At 39.7% G+C, this 16780-nt stretch overlaps 1 protein-coding gene across 1 annotated transcript in view; it reads left to right on the top strand.

Moving 5' to 3' along the window:
• LOC139733732 (telomerase protein component 1-like) overlaps nucleotides 1-15514 on the top strand; it is a 42109-nt gene extending 26595 nt beyond the window's left edge. The window contains exons 26-42 of the mRNA XM_071644541.1: nucleotides 542-722; nucleotides 1473-1582; nucleotides 2129-2331; nucleotides 2960-3241; nucleotides 3746-3841; nucleotides 4624-4748; nucleotides 5185-5440; nucleotides 6471-6590; nucleotides 7044-7142; nucleotides 7715-7978; nucleotides 9337-9512; nucleotides 9911-10013; nucleotides 11092-11214; nucleotides 12320-12427; nucleotides 13123-13258; nucleotides 13823-14025; nucleotides 15389-15514. Of these exons, the coding sequence (XP_071500642.1) occupies nucleotides 542-722; nucleotides 1473-1582; nucleotides 2129-2331; nucleotides 2960-3241; nucleotides 3746-3841; nucleotides 4624-4748; nucleotides 5185-5440; nucleotides 6471-6590; nucleotides 7044-7142; nucleotides 7715-7978; nucleotides 9337-9512; nucleotides 9911-10013; nucleotides 11092-11214; nucleotides 12320-12427; nucleotides 13123-13258; nucleotides 13823-14025; nucleotides 15389-15514 (2711 nt within the window). The remainder of the gene's footprint in view (nucleotides 1-541; nucleotides 723-1472; nucleotides 1583-2128; nucleotides 2332-2959; nucleotides 3242-3745; nucleotides 3842-4623; nucleotides 4749-5184; nucleotides 5441-6470; nucleotides 6591-7043; nucleotides 7143-7714; nucleotides 7979-9336; nucleotides 9513-9910; nucleotides 10014-11091; nucleotides 11215-12319; nucleotides 12428-13122; nucleotides 13259-13822; nucleotides 14026-15388) is intronic.
• Nucleotides 15515-16780: the final 1266 nt, after the last annotated feature.

The raw sequence follows: 16780 nt of genomic DNA, 5'->3' as shown, positions 1-16780 counted from the left end.
GATGAGGTCATCTCTTGTCATTTGCAATTTGTTCCCAGACATCCATGCCAACTGGCAAACAAATCACAATATTGGGTAAAGAAGAAGATTGGATTATTATGTCTTTGGTACTCCAAATACTTCTGGTAGTAAAATATGAATACCTGGGTTGACTTTGTACGTTGACATGCAGTGATCTGGTTTATAGTGTTGAGAATGGTGAGGGGCCACTGAAGAGTCTATGTGCAATTATTTATATGTAGGTTGACTTCTATGTTGTAAGAATAAGAAAAAATTAAGGGATAGGATCTCCTCCTTTGTTTATATTTCATCATCATATTAGAAACATTTGGTCATCTGTCGCTGTAATTTCTTATTCTTTGCCTCTTTTGTATGCTGTATATAATTGTCTAACTCGTTGAGGATGGACTAATTTTGCTACAACGTGCATTTCTCGTAGACACCTGCCTGAGTACTCGGGACTTGTCTTCAATGGGTTAATAGTTGAAATTGAAGAGACAGTGATATTGTATGCCATCTCCCTGTGTATGCAAATGTGCAGGTTTGCTGGAGGAAGATCTCCACCACCTGTTGAGTCTTCACATCAACCAGGGTGGAACTAAGTATGGCTATATAGACATCCAGTTGACCATACTGACCCCAGAGGATATGATGCCAAAAGCTGTACTGGCCAAGGTGGTGCGGGGGATCAGGTCTCTTCTGGCGCCTACTGGAGAGCACAGGTAGGAATAATGCCAGATTCATGGATGTTGGAGCTGTGTAGTGGAGATTCATTCTACTGTTGATTTCCTTTATCTGTAATCATTTTCAAATAAAGGCAAATGAAGCAAGCAATTATTGCAAAGTACCATAGCCTTGTTATCAGTACACTATAGCTGAATCAGGACAATTACCCCCTGGCTAAATACTAGGTAGTGATAGGGTTAGAGTAAATAAGGGTTTGGGTTAGGTTTCAGGTTTGAATTTGGGTTAGGATTAAGATGAGGTTTGGGATGAGGATTAAGCTTAGGATAAGGGGAAGAGTCCTGGGTAATCGTCCTAGAACCCCCAAATATGAGGAATTAATATGCCATTCTCATTGTATAGTGTAAATCCCACAATACTGTGCTGTGGAGTGAATGTGTGAATGAAGCATAAGGTCAAGAGAATACATTACAGTTACAGAGAAAATTGACCAGTTTGGTTGTGACACCTTTAACAAAGATATAGTTTCCTTGACCCCTTGCAGTTTTAGGTTTTGATGTAATGAGGATAGTTAGGTCATAGAAAAGTTTTTGCCATTTATAGATGGAATTTTCAAAATTCAGATATTTCTTACAACTAGTATTCTACTAGCCTGTTGTTGTCAGAGAAATATGTGAAAGTCATATCATAAAAGTTGGAAGGGTGCAAAGAATGCCGTAATCACAAAATGACTTTTGATTTTGCATTGAGATCAAATGTGTACCACTCCTGTATTCCTTCTGTGACAGTGATGGCAGACTGAAGGTGAGCCACGGTCAGATCAGTCAGGCCATTGTCCAGCGGTACATGAAGGGAGCGGCCAGTGAGCTGCAGCAGAGAACAAATTGTTTGCTGGCCGGTAAGTGACCGGGTCATTTCTGATGTTCCTTCAAGAACTGTAGGTGTATAACTAGAGTCATTCTTCACTCGCCAGTAAGAGACTGGATCGACCCTTTCCTCTTTACTTTTTTTAACCCGTTGAGGACGGTTTGATTTTGCTACAACATGTATTTCCCATAGACACCTGCCCGAGTATACTCAGGACTCGTCCTCAATGGGTTAAGGTCTTTGGCTTTTGATGAAGCTGTGTTTGAATCAAACTGCCAGTTTGCTGTCGGATAGGAAGACTAGGTCAGACCTTGACTTTACTTTAATATTTAAGGATCTTTAAGCCTGAGTAAGGGCCTTGTCTAAACTGAAATCAATACAACACCATACTTCATGTTTGTATCGTGAATGTCTTTGCTAAACTTAGACCAATAAATATTTTGACCTTTTAATGACCATGAATCACAGACGCAATTTGTAAAAAGTTTATTGTTAACATAGACAGGCCCTTTCAACATCCTGGACAAGAAACCATTGTGTGATGAAATAACCTGACTTGTATGATTTCTTCCACCAGGTTATTTCCGCAAGCTGGCCAGGTCATACAGAAGCTTGGTTTCTCCCTGGGTTGTGTCCTTCCCCTACGCCCTGACTGAACTACCTTACCATCTGGTGCAGGCTGGACTCTTTAAGGAGCTTCAGGCCATCCTCTCCGACCCATTCTTCATCCAGGCCAAGTGTGAGGCTGGTCTTATCACATCCCTCTTGGAAGACTTCCAGGTTAGACTGGTAACCTTTGTTTGTTACCCCCGGCAACTACTGATGAACTTAGAATTATGCAGCACTTTGCATCAAGGCTATGCCTAATACATGTTCATTATTGCCAGCTATTCTCCCAATGCTAGTTAGAAATATATTGCATTGTTATTTGTAGTTTTCTGTTTTCCTAGATATGCAGACTCCTGCTTTTTGCAGATAGACAGAAGGTGTTGCCTACATGAAGTCGTGATGTTATGTTACCCCATAAGATGCAAATGAGAGGGTATCACTGCTTATTAAATGGGATATGTATACTTATTGTAAGTCCTATACTGTAAAAGTGGATATGCTCAGCGGGGTAAGAAGAGTTTCGCATGTTTTGTATTCCGTGGAATCAAGACATGAACTACTGGAACATATAGCAAGCAAAACTATTCGTGTGCTTTTATTTTCATGCTGGTTTGTGGTTACGCGAGATGCGCGATAATTTCAAAACCGTGAAAATTTCCACTTTTACAGTATATGTCTCGATGTGGTGCTGGTTGTTTAACTAACTATTCACAATGTCTATAACAGTTGGGTCATACCCAGTGTATCAGTCTTGGATACAGATACACTTGTAAATGATACAAATGATATCTTTTTCCAGGCCAACACACCTTCTGTCTCCAAAGCTGTCCTTCGTGAGCGAGAGAAGTTCCTGACCAACCCTCTGATGCAGGCCTTCCGTGCCTTCCTCTCACGCAACCTCCACATCCTGACCATGTGCCCCCAGTTGCTATGGCAACAGGCCCTGAACGAGCCGGACTCCTCGGTAGTCCGGGAGGCGGTGCTGGACTGTGAAGGGGCGGACGGTAAGGGTGTGGTCACTTGGAGGAACAAGAGAGAGGTGGCTGACGAGTGCTCTATGACCCTGACAGGATTCACACAGGTGGGTAGCAGGGCTTGACACTAACTTTTTTGTCTGATGGGCCATTAAAGCCACTAAAATCTTCAAAAGTCTAACATTTTAGTGGCCCCAAAAAGATATGTAGATGCCTGAAGTAAAAGTTCAAATGACATTCCATGATCAGGCCACCAAAAGCTATCTTTTTTTGGTCTGACACCAAATTTTAGTGGCCTTGGCCCAATGGGCCACCGCTAATGGGGCCAATGGGCCACCGCTAATCTTGAGCCATGGGTACAAGCATGTTAAAGTCTGCTTGTTTCTCTGTGGTTGTTTGTTTGTGGGGTTTTCTTTATTCTATCTCTACTAGAGCACGTAGTAGGAATTTATGGTTAACATAAAATGTTTTATCACTCCACACAATCAAGCACAAAGAACACTTTAAGCAACTATGCAATAGGCTGTTCACTTTCTTGAAGTTTTGCAGTCATTTCATATCAGCGCACGCTAACACTTTGACCATCTTGCTTTTTTTTTGTGTGTTTACAGGCTGTCTTGTGTGTAGCTGTAGCCCCTGGGGACCAGTACTTTGCGGTGGGAACCAAGAACTGCCAGCTGAAACTGTTTGAACTGGCAACAGGAAAGGTAGGTTGCCCTGCAGTAGATCCAAAGATTGCTGTGGATAGGCCAATCCAGTGGGACTGGTTGCAGCAAATATACACGCTATGTTCTACATTATCGAATCATAGGGTACCACCACAGAACTTCACCTTCCTTTCACACATATACGAATGAAAAGAGAAGGTAGTATTGTGAAGGTGAGGTAAAGACATACAAATTGTTATAAAAGGAGATTTACATGATTGTAATGAAACAATACCTACAATTTAGGAATGTTGGAGGCAAACTGAACCAGCACTAAGAGAATTATGGCAGTCAGAATGCAGAGGTTATCCCATTTGATGTCTCTTGAGATACAAAGTGGCTGCTTTGATCACATGACAGTGAGATGACAAAAATCCTGATTAGTGTGGAGATAAAGAGACAACTGTATGATGTTCCTTAACCCGTTCAAGAGTAGTCCCGAGCATACTCGGGCAGATATGTATGGGAAATGTGTGTTATAGCAAAATCTGCTCATCCTCAATGAGTTAATCAGTGTCAGTGGGTAAACTATCTCTCTCTTAAAAGATGTGTAATGATGTGGTATTCATCCACATGGAATGGTAGAGGTGCCACCTTAATTGCTGGAATAGTTATTGACAGTTACTTCCATAGGGCTGGGAAATACATGAAGGGGCTCCTTGCTAAGAGTGGGAGATAGCCGTATTTTCTCATCGTACACTGAAGTTGCAAAGTTATGTTATGTTGGTAAATTCTATATTGGTGTTCTTTTTATTTATTTATTCATTTTTTTTGTCCTTCAGGAGCTGAAAAACTTTGTGGGCCATTCTGATGCAGTGACCGCCTGCTGCTTTGTCGGTCCCACCAGACTGGTGTCAGCATCCAAGGACCACACCCTTAGCCTGTGGGACGTGGATCAAGGCTATCGGTAAGCAAGGCCAAGAACAGACAAAAGTGGGATACTGTCCACATTTGTCTACAATGTGAAGTTAGAATTTTAGGGATTTAATACCTTATACTACAACTCTTGTACAGCTCCAAATAAAATGAGTTCTTTAAATGCTTAACATTTATGATCTTGGACCTTCTTGATATTCATATGTATATGTACATCAAGTGTATGTATGTAATGCTTATACAATTGTATGTGTATGTACATGTATGTTTATGTGTCTTTGTATGTGTATATTTTATACGTCTGAAAAGGTAGATATCCTTTGACATGCTGAATCAGATAATTTATAGATATTTTGATCATCATGCAATTTAATATATATCAGATAATTTATAGCTGTGTTGATCCTTCTGCAGTGTATGTCATTGTATGTCATATCTCTGTCTTTTAACGTCTGTGTGTTTGACAGAGTGAATGTTCTGAAGGGACACAAGGCCCTTGTCAGTGGGTGCATCTCAGACCCCAAGGGGGGCAGTCTAGCCTCCTGTGGCTGGGACTGCCGGGTCCTGATCTGGGATGGGCGGAGCGGCAAGCAGACGGCCGACATCACAGAGCCCCGCCCCATCAGCTGCCTCTCCTACCACCCCGATGGTAAGCTGCTGGTCACGGGATCTTGGGACTCCACCCTCAAGATCTGGGACGTCTTCAACAAGAAGAGGGTTGCGGTAAGCCAAGAGTCATATTTTACTATATTTCTGCCATAGATGTAGATTTTCTTTTTTCTTTTTTCACTTAGGTCCTGTAGAGAGTAACAATGATACTTTGACAGAATGAGCATCCATAGCAATTTGTCCATCCATTTTCCCATAATTTATTTTATTCAGTAAGAAGTCTCTCTGGATATACATGACCAGACTTTGTTGAATGGGGTATCATAGCTTTAAGAATACTGGTACTTTGGCCCACTACAGAAATCAAGCAAAAATGTGCATGTCTGTTTTTTCACCCACGTTTACCATTTGATAGATGATTCTTTTATCAATGACTGACATACAATGAAGCTTAAAGGCATAATTTACCATTTGCAGATGCAACAAAAACCCAGCATTGCTGCTTCAAAATAGTTCTAAAATGTGACTTCGGGATAGAAACAACCAATGTACAAATTTGAACCAGTATAGTCGGTGTTAAGTATTGTTAAATATACAAAATGTGAACAGTAGTTATTGTTTCCAGACTAAACCGTCTACAGTTACGGTTTAATGAGAAAAATAGTGATATCTCCTTATATTTTAGGCTTTATTGCAAAAATTGTATATGGTAGGATGTTTTGTGATACAACTGACCTACACATATGCATCAAAAGTGATACATGTATCTTGAACATTTTTTAAATCACTGCTCCCAAAGATAAAACAGGATCTTTAATCAAGTAACCTACTTGTATCAACAATATTGAATATTGAATTATCCTTCATGTTTATGCCAGGTTTAAGTGTGTGTGTGTGTCAAACACAAACACACTGCTATAGCTTCTGACCATTCAAGCATTGAGAATTTAGGGTTTCTGGGACGAACACTGAACTAGGGCTTTCTATAGCTCAGTCGGTAGAGCACCGGGCGAGCATCCGGAGGTCTCGGGTTCAAATCCCGATGGAATCCCATTTTCTTTGCTCATGTTTCCATTAACAATATTATATGTTACATGTTTCAGTAAGAATTTTGATCCATTTTCTTCTCATCTTTGGTCTGTAGATCCTGAGAGGTCATCAGTCATCAGTGAGGGCAGTGACCTACTCACCGACTGGACGTCACATTGCCTCGGCCTCACTGGACGGAGGGGTCAAGCTGTGGTCAGCCAGTACTGGAACACAGGTTTGTACATCATGATCCAAAACAAAGTTTATTATAGGATGGATGCAATAGATAGTTTGGACTGAGAGGCTATGACTTTTTAAAGGAAGATTAGAAGATGTGATTTTGCAAATGTAAATGAATCACAGTCTTTATGGCAAACATATTTTGAAAAAAAAAGAAAGAAATAGGTCTGATTGTCTGAAAATGAAACAAGAGTCTCAAAATAGATATTCAACCAAATGCCATGAGAAATTTTTGGTCATCATTTCTAGGGTACCTGTATTTGATTTTTGATTAAGAAATGAAACTCTTCTCTGAGTTAATATATTTTTTAAAAATCATGTAGCTTGGGATGGGTAAAACTACCCACACTAATATTGGTATAACAGAGGCACTGCAATCATTGTTGATATGTAAACTCAACAGGACTGATGTAAACTCAGTGTTTCTCCATGTTTTCATCTCTGGCAGGTTGGAAGTCTCTGTGGACACTCGGAACCCATCAACCACATCACTTTCTCCCGCAGTGGTAGGGAGCTTGTGACGGTCAGCAATGACCACAAGGTCAAGGTGAGGCTTTGATACCAGTATCTATAGGAGGCTTTGGCACTGTATGGCCAGGGTTGCCAGCTGGCCCTGGAGTGGAAACATACCTACTTCCTCTGTCCCACCTCCCCCTCCAACCACTTCACCCCCCGCCCCCCCCCCCCCCCCCCCCCCCCACTTCAAAAAACAAAAACAAAAACAATCTTGTCTAACATTCCTCAACCCCAGTTTTTCTTATATGATATGGCACTGACCCAAATTAAATTGATTGACTTCAACCTGTTGCTTCCGAGATTACTCGATTTCCCATTGCTTCAAAACAGGGGGCACCCAGTTCCCGTAAACAGCGGGTTAATTATGAACAGACCATATAGTGTTCTAAGGAAATTAGCATTAAAGGGTAGAGGAACAATTGTTAGTGTATGGCTTTTGTTTTTGATGGGTTGAATCAGTCAGGTAGTAGCCTTGTCAATTTGGAAGCAAAATTATGCCTAGACCATCATGTGAGTTGAAAAATTAAAAGTGTATATTGAAGCCATGTATGGTGTATTCAGTAGTATGTTGACGTGTTAAGTATTCTTGGCTTGACATTTCAGGTGTGGTCAGGAAACTTGGGCAAGCAGCTGGCCGTCTTCCGAGGAGAGAAGAAAGACGGTGCCTCCCAGACGGTCATCAGCTGGGATGGCTCCCTGGTTGCCATGGGTTACCACTCAGGTGTGGTCAAGGTCGTGGATGTTGCAACTCGTCAGGAGCTGTTCAGCAAGCACCACCAGGAGTCTCGTGTGAGGGCGCTAGCCTGGTGTGATTCCTCCGCTGATGAGCGTCACCTCCTGGTTGGCTTTGAAAGTGGCCGTCTTGTGGTGAGCATTGTCTTCATATTCCTTCCTTGGTGTCATGACAATCTCTTTTTTCTACTTTGTTAGGCATTTGGTTTACACTATATTGTCATATCACTGAAATGTCATGCAATATTGGGAAAAAATATATTCAAACATTGTTTAAAGTCACTGAAGTGACTTTTATAGATTGAGCTGTTGTCGTTTCTCATTATCATCTGTTACTCAACCATTGCAGTGGGTCGTACATCATTGTATGAGATAGTGATATATGACTGCATCAGTTTGCATAAGCACTAACTTGTGAGTGTGCATGTGTGTGTTCTCAGCAGTAGTCAGTGCAATGCTGTTTTTTTGTCTTTTTTTTTGCAAAGGCAGGTAGACTGATCTGAAATTTTACTTTTCCACTGTGGCTAAGACGGAACCACACAGAATATCAATCAGTCAAAATCCACCATAACTCCTATAGAATTAGGTATTAAAAGTTGAACAGAATTTATATATTTAGTACTTGGAGGACTGCATGCCTGTAATGTACAAGGTAATGCTGAACAAGATGTTGCTGTGATAGGTTTCACCCTATTTTAACTGGGCTATTTGAGACCAAGTTTTTGCTGGGAGGGGGGTCAATTTGACCCCCCCTTCAGATCTCGGCCGCCGATCGCGCGATCGCCTCAAAATTTTGCCTGAACATAGAGCCGGATGTCATCTACAAGATTACATGGTCATATGGTAGAAAAATATTGACTTTCTATTTTTAATAAATTAATTATGCAAATTTATGCATGAAATCATAGTTCCATCTGTAACTCCATTAAAAAGGCTGAAGGATTGCTTAAGTTTTGTGTCAGAATTCTTCAAGACACATCAAACAATTTTCTTGTAAAAAAAAGCACAATCAAAATCAATTTCTTTCGTTTTTTATTGTGTTGTTAATTTCGTATGTAAATTATTGTTTTTTTTGACCTTTTGTTTTCTATTGTTTTTTGGCCAAAATTTGTTGCAGGGACTTTTTCAAGCTTATCTACATTAGAATTGATTAATTTCTTTGATCAAAAGTTTAAGTAATCTAATTTATATCAGTTTAACAAAAGAACACAATTTGCATTGGATTTGCACACGATGTCATGAATTTGAGCCGTTTTCGGGTCGACATGCATATGCAAAACGTTACGTAACTTCAGAATGGTGTACCCGGACGCCACAAATTTGGTCTCAAAATATGCGGGAGACTTCAGTGAAAAAAGTCATGAAACGACGCGGCAAAATCTTTGCGCGTTGCGGAATCGTGGCGCGAAATGTCAAGGGAGGTCAATTTGACCCCCCCAGTTAATATAGGGTTAAGTGTGTTCATTGCCATACCAATTTAATTTCATCACCAGGTTTTTGCGGGTGTGACCTCGAAGAAAAGATTTACACTCCAGCTCCAAGCGATGCACTCCGCCATCACTAGCATCGCTTATGACAGGTCTTGCAAGACCGCTGTTGCCTGCTATGAAGACATGAGTGTCGCCCTCTGGCACCTCGACACGGGCGACCTGACGGTGCGCACTGCCACGTAAGTCACAGAGCTCTTGGTTTGGGGCAACAATTGAAGGAAAGGATATGAAACCAAGATGAAAAGTGCAGTGAAACACAAATGCAAAGAATTTCTGTCATGGTATACTGAGACAAGAGGGTCATGATTTCAGTAGTACAATGCAAAAAAAAAAAAGGGAGGGGGGGGGGGGTCATAATGACATCAGTATGTCGCCAAGTGGAATGTTGGTTGTATAGCTGCGGGTGTGTGGACTTGCCAAAACTGATTTGACAATCCTTAAGGAAAACTCCACCCACAGCTGGCTAGCTATTTACCAGTATTTAGCTGTGCTGGACAACTTGGAACACGTTGCTGCGGTGTAGTAGACATCTGCAGAAAAAATGAACCCTTTGTTCTGACTTTTCCTCCTGGTACAGACTGGCCCCATCAGAGACTCTCCATCCCAAGTGTAATGGAGTTATCACCAGCTGTGCCTTCAACTCCAAGGGAACCAAGCTCGTCCTTGGCACACGGGATGCTGTAAGTCATTACCAATCTCATCTCCATGGTAACAGTTACCCAGTATAATGCAATGGGACATTCAAACATATCACTCATTACCAGCATGAAATACTGTAGTAGTGTGTGGCAGGTGTAAGCACAAGCATTATGATCATTATAAAGTCACTACGAATAAAATTAGAAAGTGTTCATTTCATTTTCATAAATAAGTACCTGCACAATGTTAGAATGCCACCAAGAATTTGTCCAGATTGTTCTCTTAAAGGGATCGTACAGTTCTGGTTGAGACCTAATTTCAGGTTTCTAACATTTTTAGGTGAGATAATGAGACATCTCTTATGAAATATGAAAGAGCGTGTAATTCTATGAGGAATTCAACACTTATTTGATAAAAATTGGTTTTGAAATGGCTGACATATCCAAAAAAGAGCAATTCTAATAAAGTGTGGGACCCACACTTTGTAACGATCGCTTTGTTTTACTTTGTTTTTGGATGTTTCAGTTATTCCAAAACCGATTTTCATCAAATAAACTTTGAATACCTCTTAAACTGGTATGCTCTGTGCTCTATCATAAGTGTTTTCTTGGTATCTCGCAAAAATTTAAAAGTCCAATTCTCATCTCCACCAATACTGTACTATCCCTTTAAATGCAGGTATGCATAATGCAGATATTATGATATTGAATGTAAATAACAAATTGCACTTAATATGGAAGGAAGTGGTACATAAATGACATCTGAGGCATTTCTTAGTTTTTATGTCTTGATATGTGTATGGGCTTAGTATGTGATGGCGATTGGATTTTTGATGCAGAAACCAAATGGTGATGTCACTGCTCTGAGATGTTCTAGTAAGAACAAGTTTGTAATTGTTAAATTGTTTCCTACTTTGTTAGTTTTAGCTTTGTATGTAGTGACTTTTATCAGATTTTGGAAATATATGAAATTGTGAAATAAAATGAAAATTCACTATTACACAGGATTAACAGATTCTTTTCTGTCTACAAAGACTATGTAGTACCAATTTTGTGTAAATGTCGACGGCATTTGGATACTGACCATTTTATTCATTATTTTGACCTGTTCCTCGTGTAGATGCTGTTTATGTACAGTCTGAAGAACGGAAAGGTCACCTCCACTGACCCCACACTCGAGCTTCATGGCTGCCACAAGGATTGGATCAACGCATGCTCCTGGGCTCCGAATACAAACCTAGTGGTATAATCACATTTTCATCTTCATCTTTGCTTCTGTCATGATTTCCAAGCTATACTGACAACTTGCAAGTATCATATAATGTTGGGCAAGTTAGGCATTACAACAACGAAAACAACAACAAAGGAGAGGGCCTTCCTCCTAGAGTTTGATTTCTTTGTCATTCCAATCAAATGAGTATATGAATATAAGAACGACCCAAGTCCAGTTTTTGGCCAAATTCAGTTTGACATGGGAAATTGTAGCTTATGCATGGACTCATCTTGTGTATAAATGATAAATCCTAATTACCCCCGGAAGTGCCTGAAATGAATGAGTTAAATCTTATATAAATGTAAGAATGAAGGACTTGGGTCATTCTTACACTCATATAATAGCGCCCTCTCTCATCCTTCTCCCATCTCTATAGCAGAATATCATGTATATGAATCAAAGAACGACCCAAGTCCACCACACAAAATGGCCTCTCCACAATTAATGTAAATGTTAATTGTCATAGTAATATATGTTCTAATTTGTATATTGTACAATGCTGCCTTCCCATCACAGTTAAATAGAATATTATTGGACAAATAAAAAAGATTTGAAGTTTTTTTTAGTTTACTCGAAATGATCTTCCATGGACGTGGGTCGTTCTTATATTCATATACTCAATTACTTGTCAAAGTTTGTCAGGAAAACAAATAAAACTCTATGATGTGGGAAGACAAGTCAAACAATGTGTATGGGACTGTTGGACCATAATGATGAAAGCAAATAAAAGTAATGGACATGATGGTTTAGCTCTACCAGTTGTGTGTGACTTGACATTTGGAAATGTCACATAAATAAAAAAAAAAATACATCAAAAACTAGTGAAGCAATTACTTCCATGATGAATCACCAATATGTGAAATATTTTTGATAAAAGTATTTCATAGGACATATCCTGAAATGGCAAAATGTCATCACAGTCTGTTCCTACAAGCATATGTGTTATAATACTGGTGCCCTGGGATTTGCTTTCTAAACGGTAAATTATGAGTCAAATGCAAACTGGCACAAAAGGTCAGTTTAAGATAAAGTGCATGAAATGCTATTTTGCATTTGTTATCATGTGGTTACCTAGGCAACTGCATCCAATGACTCCTCTGTGAAGCTGTGGGACATGAAGACTGGCAAGGTGAAGGCTCAGCTGACTGGACACTCCTCGGCTGTCTACTCCGTGGCATTCTCAGTAAGTTTCCTCCTATCCCATCACAGGGAAGATTTGAATTCTCCATTACTCCTTGAAAGTCTTCTATCAGGTTTAACTTTCAGGTGCTGTTCACTCTTTATGTGCCACATTCGCACGCCTGACTCAGTCAATGGCGTGCCAAGTTTGCATATTCTGCTCAAACGCACAAACCCGCCCAAACCGATCGATAAATCACCAAATGTTACAGTAAAATGAAAGTGTTTCGTGTGATTCCATTCCTGTCACATGTAGCTTACATTTTATGTGGTGATTGACTATGAAGCGATGCTCCCTTTCGGATTTGTGAGTAAATTCTAAGTTTCTGTCAGTGGTTTTTTGTGCAAAGGTCATGCCTGTACAATGATATAGCTACTTGTCATTTGAAAGAAAAACAATCATAGATTTGTCATACGATTTACATCAAAGCAAAGCTCACTATTTCCTCTACAATTTTGTTCCTCACATGTCCAGGGTAACAAAAATCTATAAAAATTTACATCGATTTGAAATACAAAATGTTTTCCCAAAGCATGACTATGTTGCTGTCTCAGAATAATGCGGCACATTATTCTGTCTCAGAATAATGTGGCATGCTTGGGTTACATGTGTTTAGTATTTGTAAATCGTTATAAAACTAAACCATGTTTTGGAATGGGATGTAATCACATTGTTGAACGGTCCGTTTTTGTCTCCAGCACGGCTGCATCGTGTCTGGAGCATTGAATGCTGAGGTCAAAGTGTGGTCACACAGCGGAGTGGAGATCACCACTCTTCATGGTCACTCCGACAAGGTCAACAAGGTGGACATCCATGTGCCAGATTTGGACCCAGGTTGGTATAGAAAGAATGATCAATCATTGTCTTGGTAATAGTGATTCCAGTAGAAATCAAAGATGCTTAATGTAAAGTTAATGCTGAAGATTCAGTAGGGTGTTCTTAGCAATGACAATGTGAAATTAGTGTCAGTTAGTCTACAGTCATTACCATGGTGATGGAGATGGTAGCAGTGATGACAATGATTATGAAGATTAAGGTACTGATTATGAGAAGGAGCAGGAGTAGTGTTTTCTGAATGAATAAGAAAATTTGATACAAGGCATTTTTGGTAGATAATGTTAAGAGCAGAGTAACTATTGATATCACCAGTGCTATTTACCAGTATTAGTGTTATATTTGATAGTAACAGTAGGTGATTATGCAGTACTAGTATACATCAGTGCCTTATTCAGTCTTTGAAAGTGCCTGAAGATAAATCTTCCTTTTGTTATCCTTTCCTGGTGAAAAAAATAAAAAAAATATGCCAAAGATCAGAGAGTGTTGTGCACAGACAGCATTTTGATGCTTACTTAAATCCAGAATTTTGAACTGTGTTTCTTCATTCATTTCATGATGCAGATGATAAGGAGATCAACTTTGATGAGGAGTACACCCCCAAGGAGACGGGAGGGGTGGAGTGGGCAGCCATCATGGCGGAGGAGGACTGGAAGGAGAGACACGAGAAGAAGAAACTGGACAAGGTGTCAAAGGTCAAGCTGGAGGATGTGGTTGTAGCCTCGGCTAGTGAAGACGGGACCACCCAGCTTTGGAAGCCACTCCAGGTAAGGAGGTTTTCTCATCCTCTCTCCACCATGGTGGTATCATTTACTGTATACAGGGGCGGATCCAGGAATTCCATAAAGGGGAGGCGCCTTTGCAAAATTAAAGGGGGCGCACGCAACCCCCCTAATTTTTTTCTTTTTATTTCTTTCATTTTAAAGGAAAATAAAGAGGGGGCACGCGCCAGTGCACCCCCCTCTGGATCCGCCACTGGTACTATATATTTTGTGAGTTTTTAACTTTTGAAAATTTTGCGAGTTTGGTGCTGTTTGCAAATTTAACAACACATGAAAATATTAATTTGGATCCTAACATGCATGCAATGTTGGTGATTCATTTACTGTACTGTAATTGTTGGGAAGTTACAATTTGTGAAAAAATTAGACTCACCAGATACATTGTATACAGCATAATGTGTAACTAGTAGTCATCTGTGTTTCTGTCCTCCAAGTTTCATTGGACAGTTCCATTTGAAAAGTTACACTAACACCCCCCCCCCAAAAAAAAAAAAGAAAAAGAAAAAGAAAAGAAGACTTGGTCAGATGGTCAGACCAGGGCCCTGTTTCATAAAGCTGTTTGTAAAGTTACGAACAACTTAAGAATGACTAGTGATCAGTTCTGATGTGCTATGCTTATCAGAATTTCCATAATTTAGCACGAAAACTGATCACCAGGCGGTCTTAAGTCTTTCGTAACTTTACGTACAGCTTTATTAAACACCCCCAGGCTTGCTGTAAGACAGACTTGTGAAAGATGACAGTTGGCATGTTTAATATACAGTTAACTGTTTAGTGTAATTGATATCAATCTCACAATTAGTAATTAGTCCTTATGACATGAGGTCAAGGATACGAGTGGCACGCCACTGTGTGTAAATTGACAGAAAGTATTCAGTTTTTCTATTTGACAGCATTTTTGGTTTTGTTAGCCTTTAATGCCCTTTGATAAATGATACAAATATTTTGGATGCCTTGAAGGAGAAGAGTAGGTACTGTAAAAGTGGATATTTTCGCGCAACTAATTTTTCTCGCTTGGCTGGGCAAGAAGAGTTTTGCGTGTTTTTGATTCCGCGGGATCAAGACATCACGCACAGGAACATATGGCAAGCAAAAATATTCGCATGCTTTTATTTTCGCGCTAGTTTCTGGTTGCGCGAAATCCGCGAAAAATTCAACACCGCAAAAATTTCAATTTTTACAGTACCCTATAGAACGCGCCCCTTTTCCTGAATAGGATCAAATTTCTATATTACAATGTCTTAAAGTGCTTTTGTTGAGGGGATACAGTATTTGTTCCTTGTGGAGTGAAGTAGAAAGAAAATGATGTCATTGATGAGCATTTATACCAAAACATTTGTCATTCAAGGTCTCCAATTGGGCCTCCCTTGTGGGAGAGAATAAAGAGAATGCTGGTTTCCGTGGTAACAGTGATGTGAGTCAGAACAAGAAAGGAGAAGAGAAAGACACAATGTATTTGCATGCGAGCTTATAATGCCAGATTGTAAACAAAGGCCGCATTCGAGTGCTCAAAAGCGAACCGAATCAAACCAAACTGAGCCATACGGTACAATATTATACCTTAAAGGACAAGTTCACCTTCATATACATGTGGATTGAGTGAATGCAGTAATATTAGTAGAACACATCGGTGAATGTTTGGGGAAAATCTGACAATCCGTTCAAAAGTTATGAATTTTAGAATTACATGCACAATCAGTGCTGGAGGAGAAGACTACTACAGTGTATGATGTCACATGCGTACAACAACTATATCAGAAAAATATAAAGAGAATTTCACAAAATTTTACTTTTTGAAAAAAAGTGTACATTTCCTCGACTTGTCACTGACGTATGTTAAGGGTAATATTATTCCCCTTGCATTTTGAAAGAGGGAAGTCAAGTGACCACTTACTAAGCGAAAAAAGTGAAAATATGTTGAATTTTCTTTATATTTTCTTTAAATCGTTGTACACATGTGACATCACAAGCTGTAGTAGTCTTCTCATCCAGCATTTACTGCTCAGAAACTTCATAACTTTCTAACGGATTGTCCGATTTTGCTCAAACTCTGACTGATGTGTTCTACTAATATTGCTGCATTCACTCAATCCACATGTATATGAAGGTGGACTTGTCCTTTAACGTACCATGCCAGACTTGGAGCATTTGAGTGCTCTGCACAGGAGCATTGGGTGCATTTGAGAGCTCCTCTGGCAGGGGTGCGGTATGTTACGGTATGCTTTAGGAGAGCATTTGAATGCCCTTATCGATTTGTATGCATTGCTCCTTCCCTTGCAACATGTATAATTTTGCTTATTGACAGCAGACTTACGTGACAATTTTGCACCATTGCAGTTGCATGATTGTATTGTAACCAGTGTAGATGCAACACCTTTGACACAACAGAAGATATCAATAGCCTCATATTGAATATCAGATTTTGAAAAAGGGACTGGACTTTAGTAGACTAATTGTTATCAGAGAACTATTTGACCCAAGCCTAGTGAAACCTATCTGTGTGGTCTGTAGGGTGGTAGTCAGTAATGCCCTGGTAGTCACATGATAAATGTCAATTCCCTTGCACAATCAATGACCCCTCTCCCCAAAACATATAATTAGGAACCACTCTTTTTAACACATTTAGCTGATATGACTGTATGCATGATTTTCATTATTTTTTTTTCTTCATTTGTTCAGTGCATAGTAAATCAGGATTAATTTCAGATCCATATAAGGGATTGATACTTATGTTAGCCAA

Source organism: Diadema antillarum, unplaced genomic scaffold, assembly GCF_040938485.1.
Source record: "Diadema antillarum isolate AM-2024a unplaced genomic scaffold, OU_Dant_1.0 seq00000488_RagTag, whole genome shotgun sequence".
NCBI classification, from domain to species: domain Eukaryota; kingdom Metazoa; phylum Echinodermata; class Echinoidea; order Diadematoida; family Diadematidae; genus Diadema; species Diadema antillarum.
The sequence above is the reverse complement of the archived record's forward strand: the minus strand, read 5'-3'. Positions and strand labels throughout refer to the sequence as shown.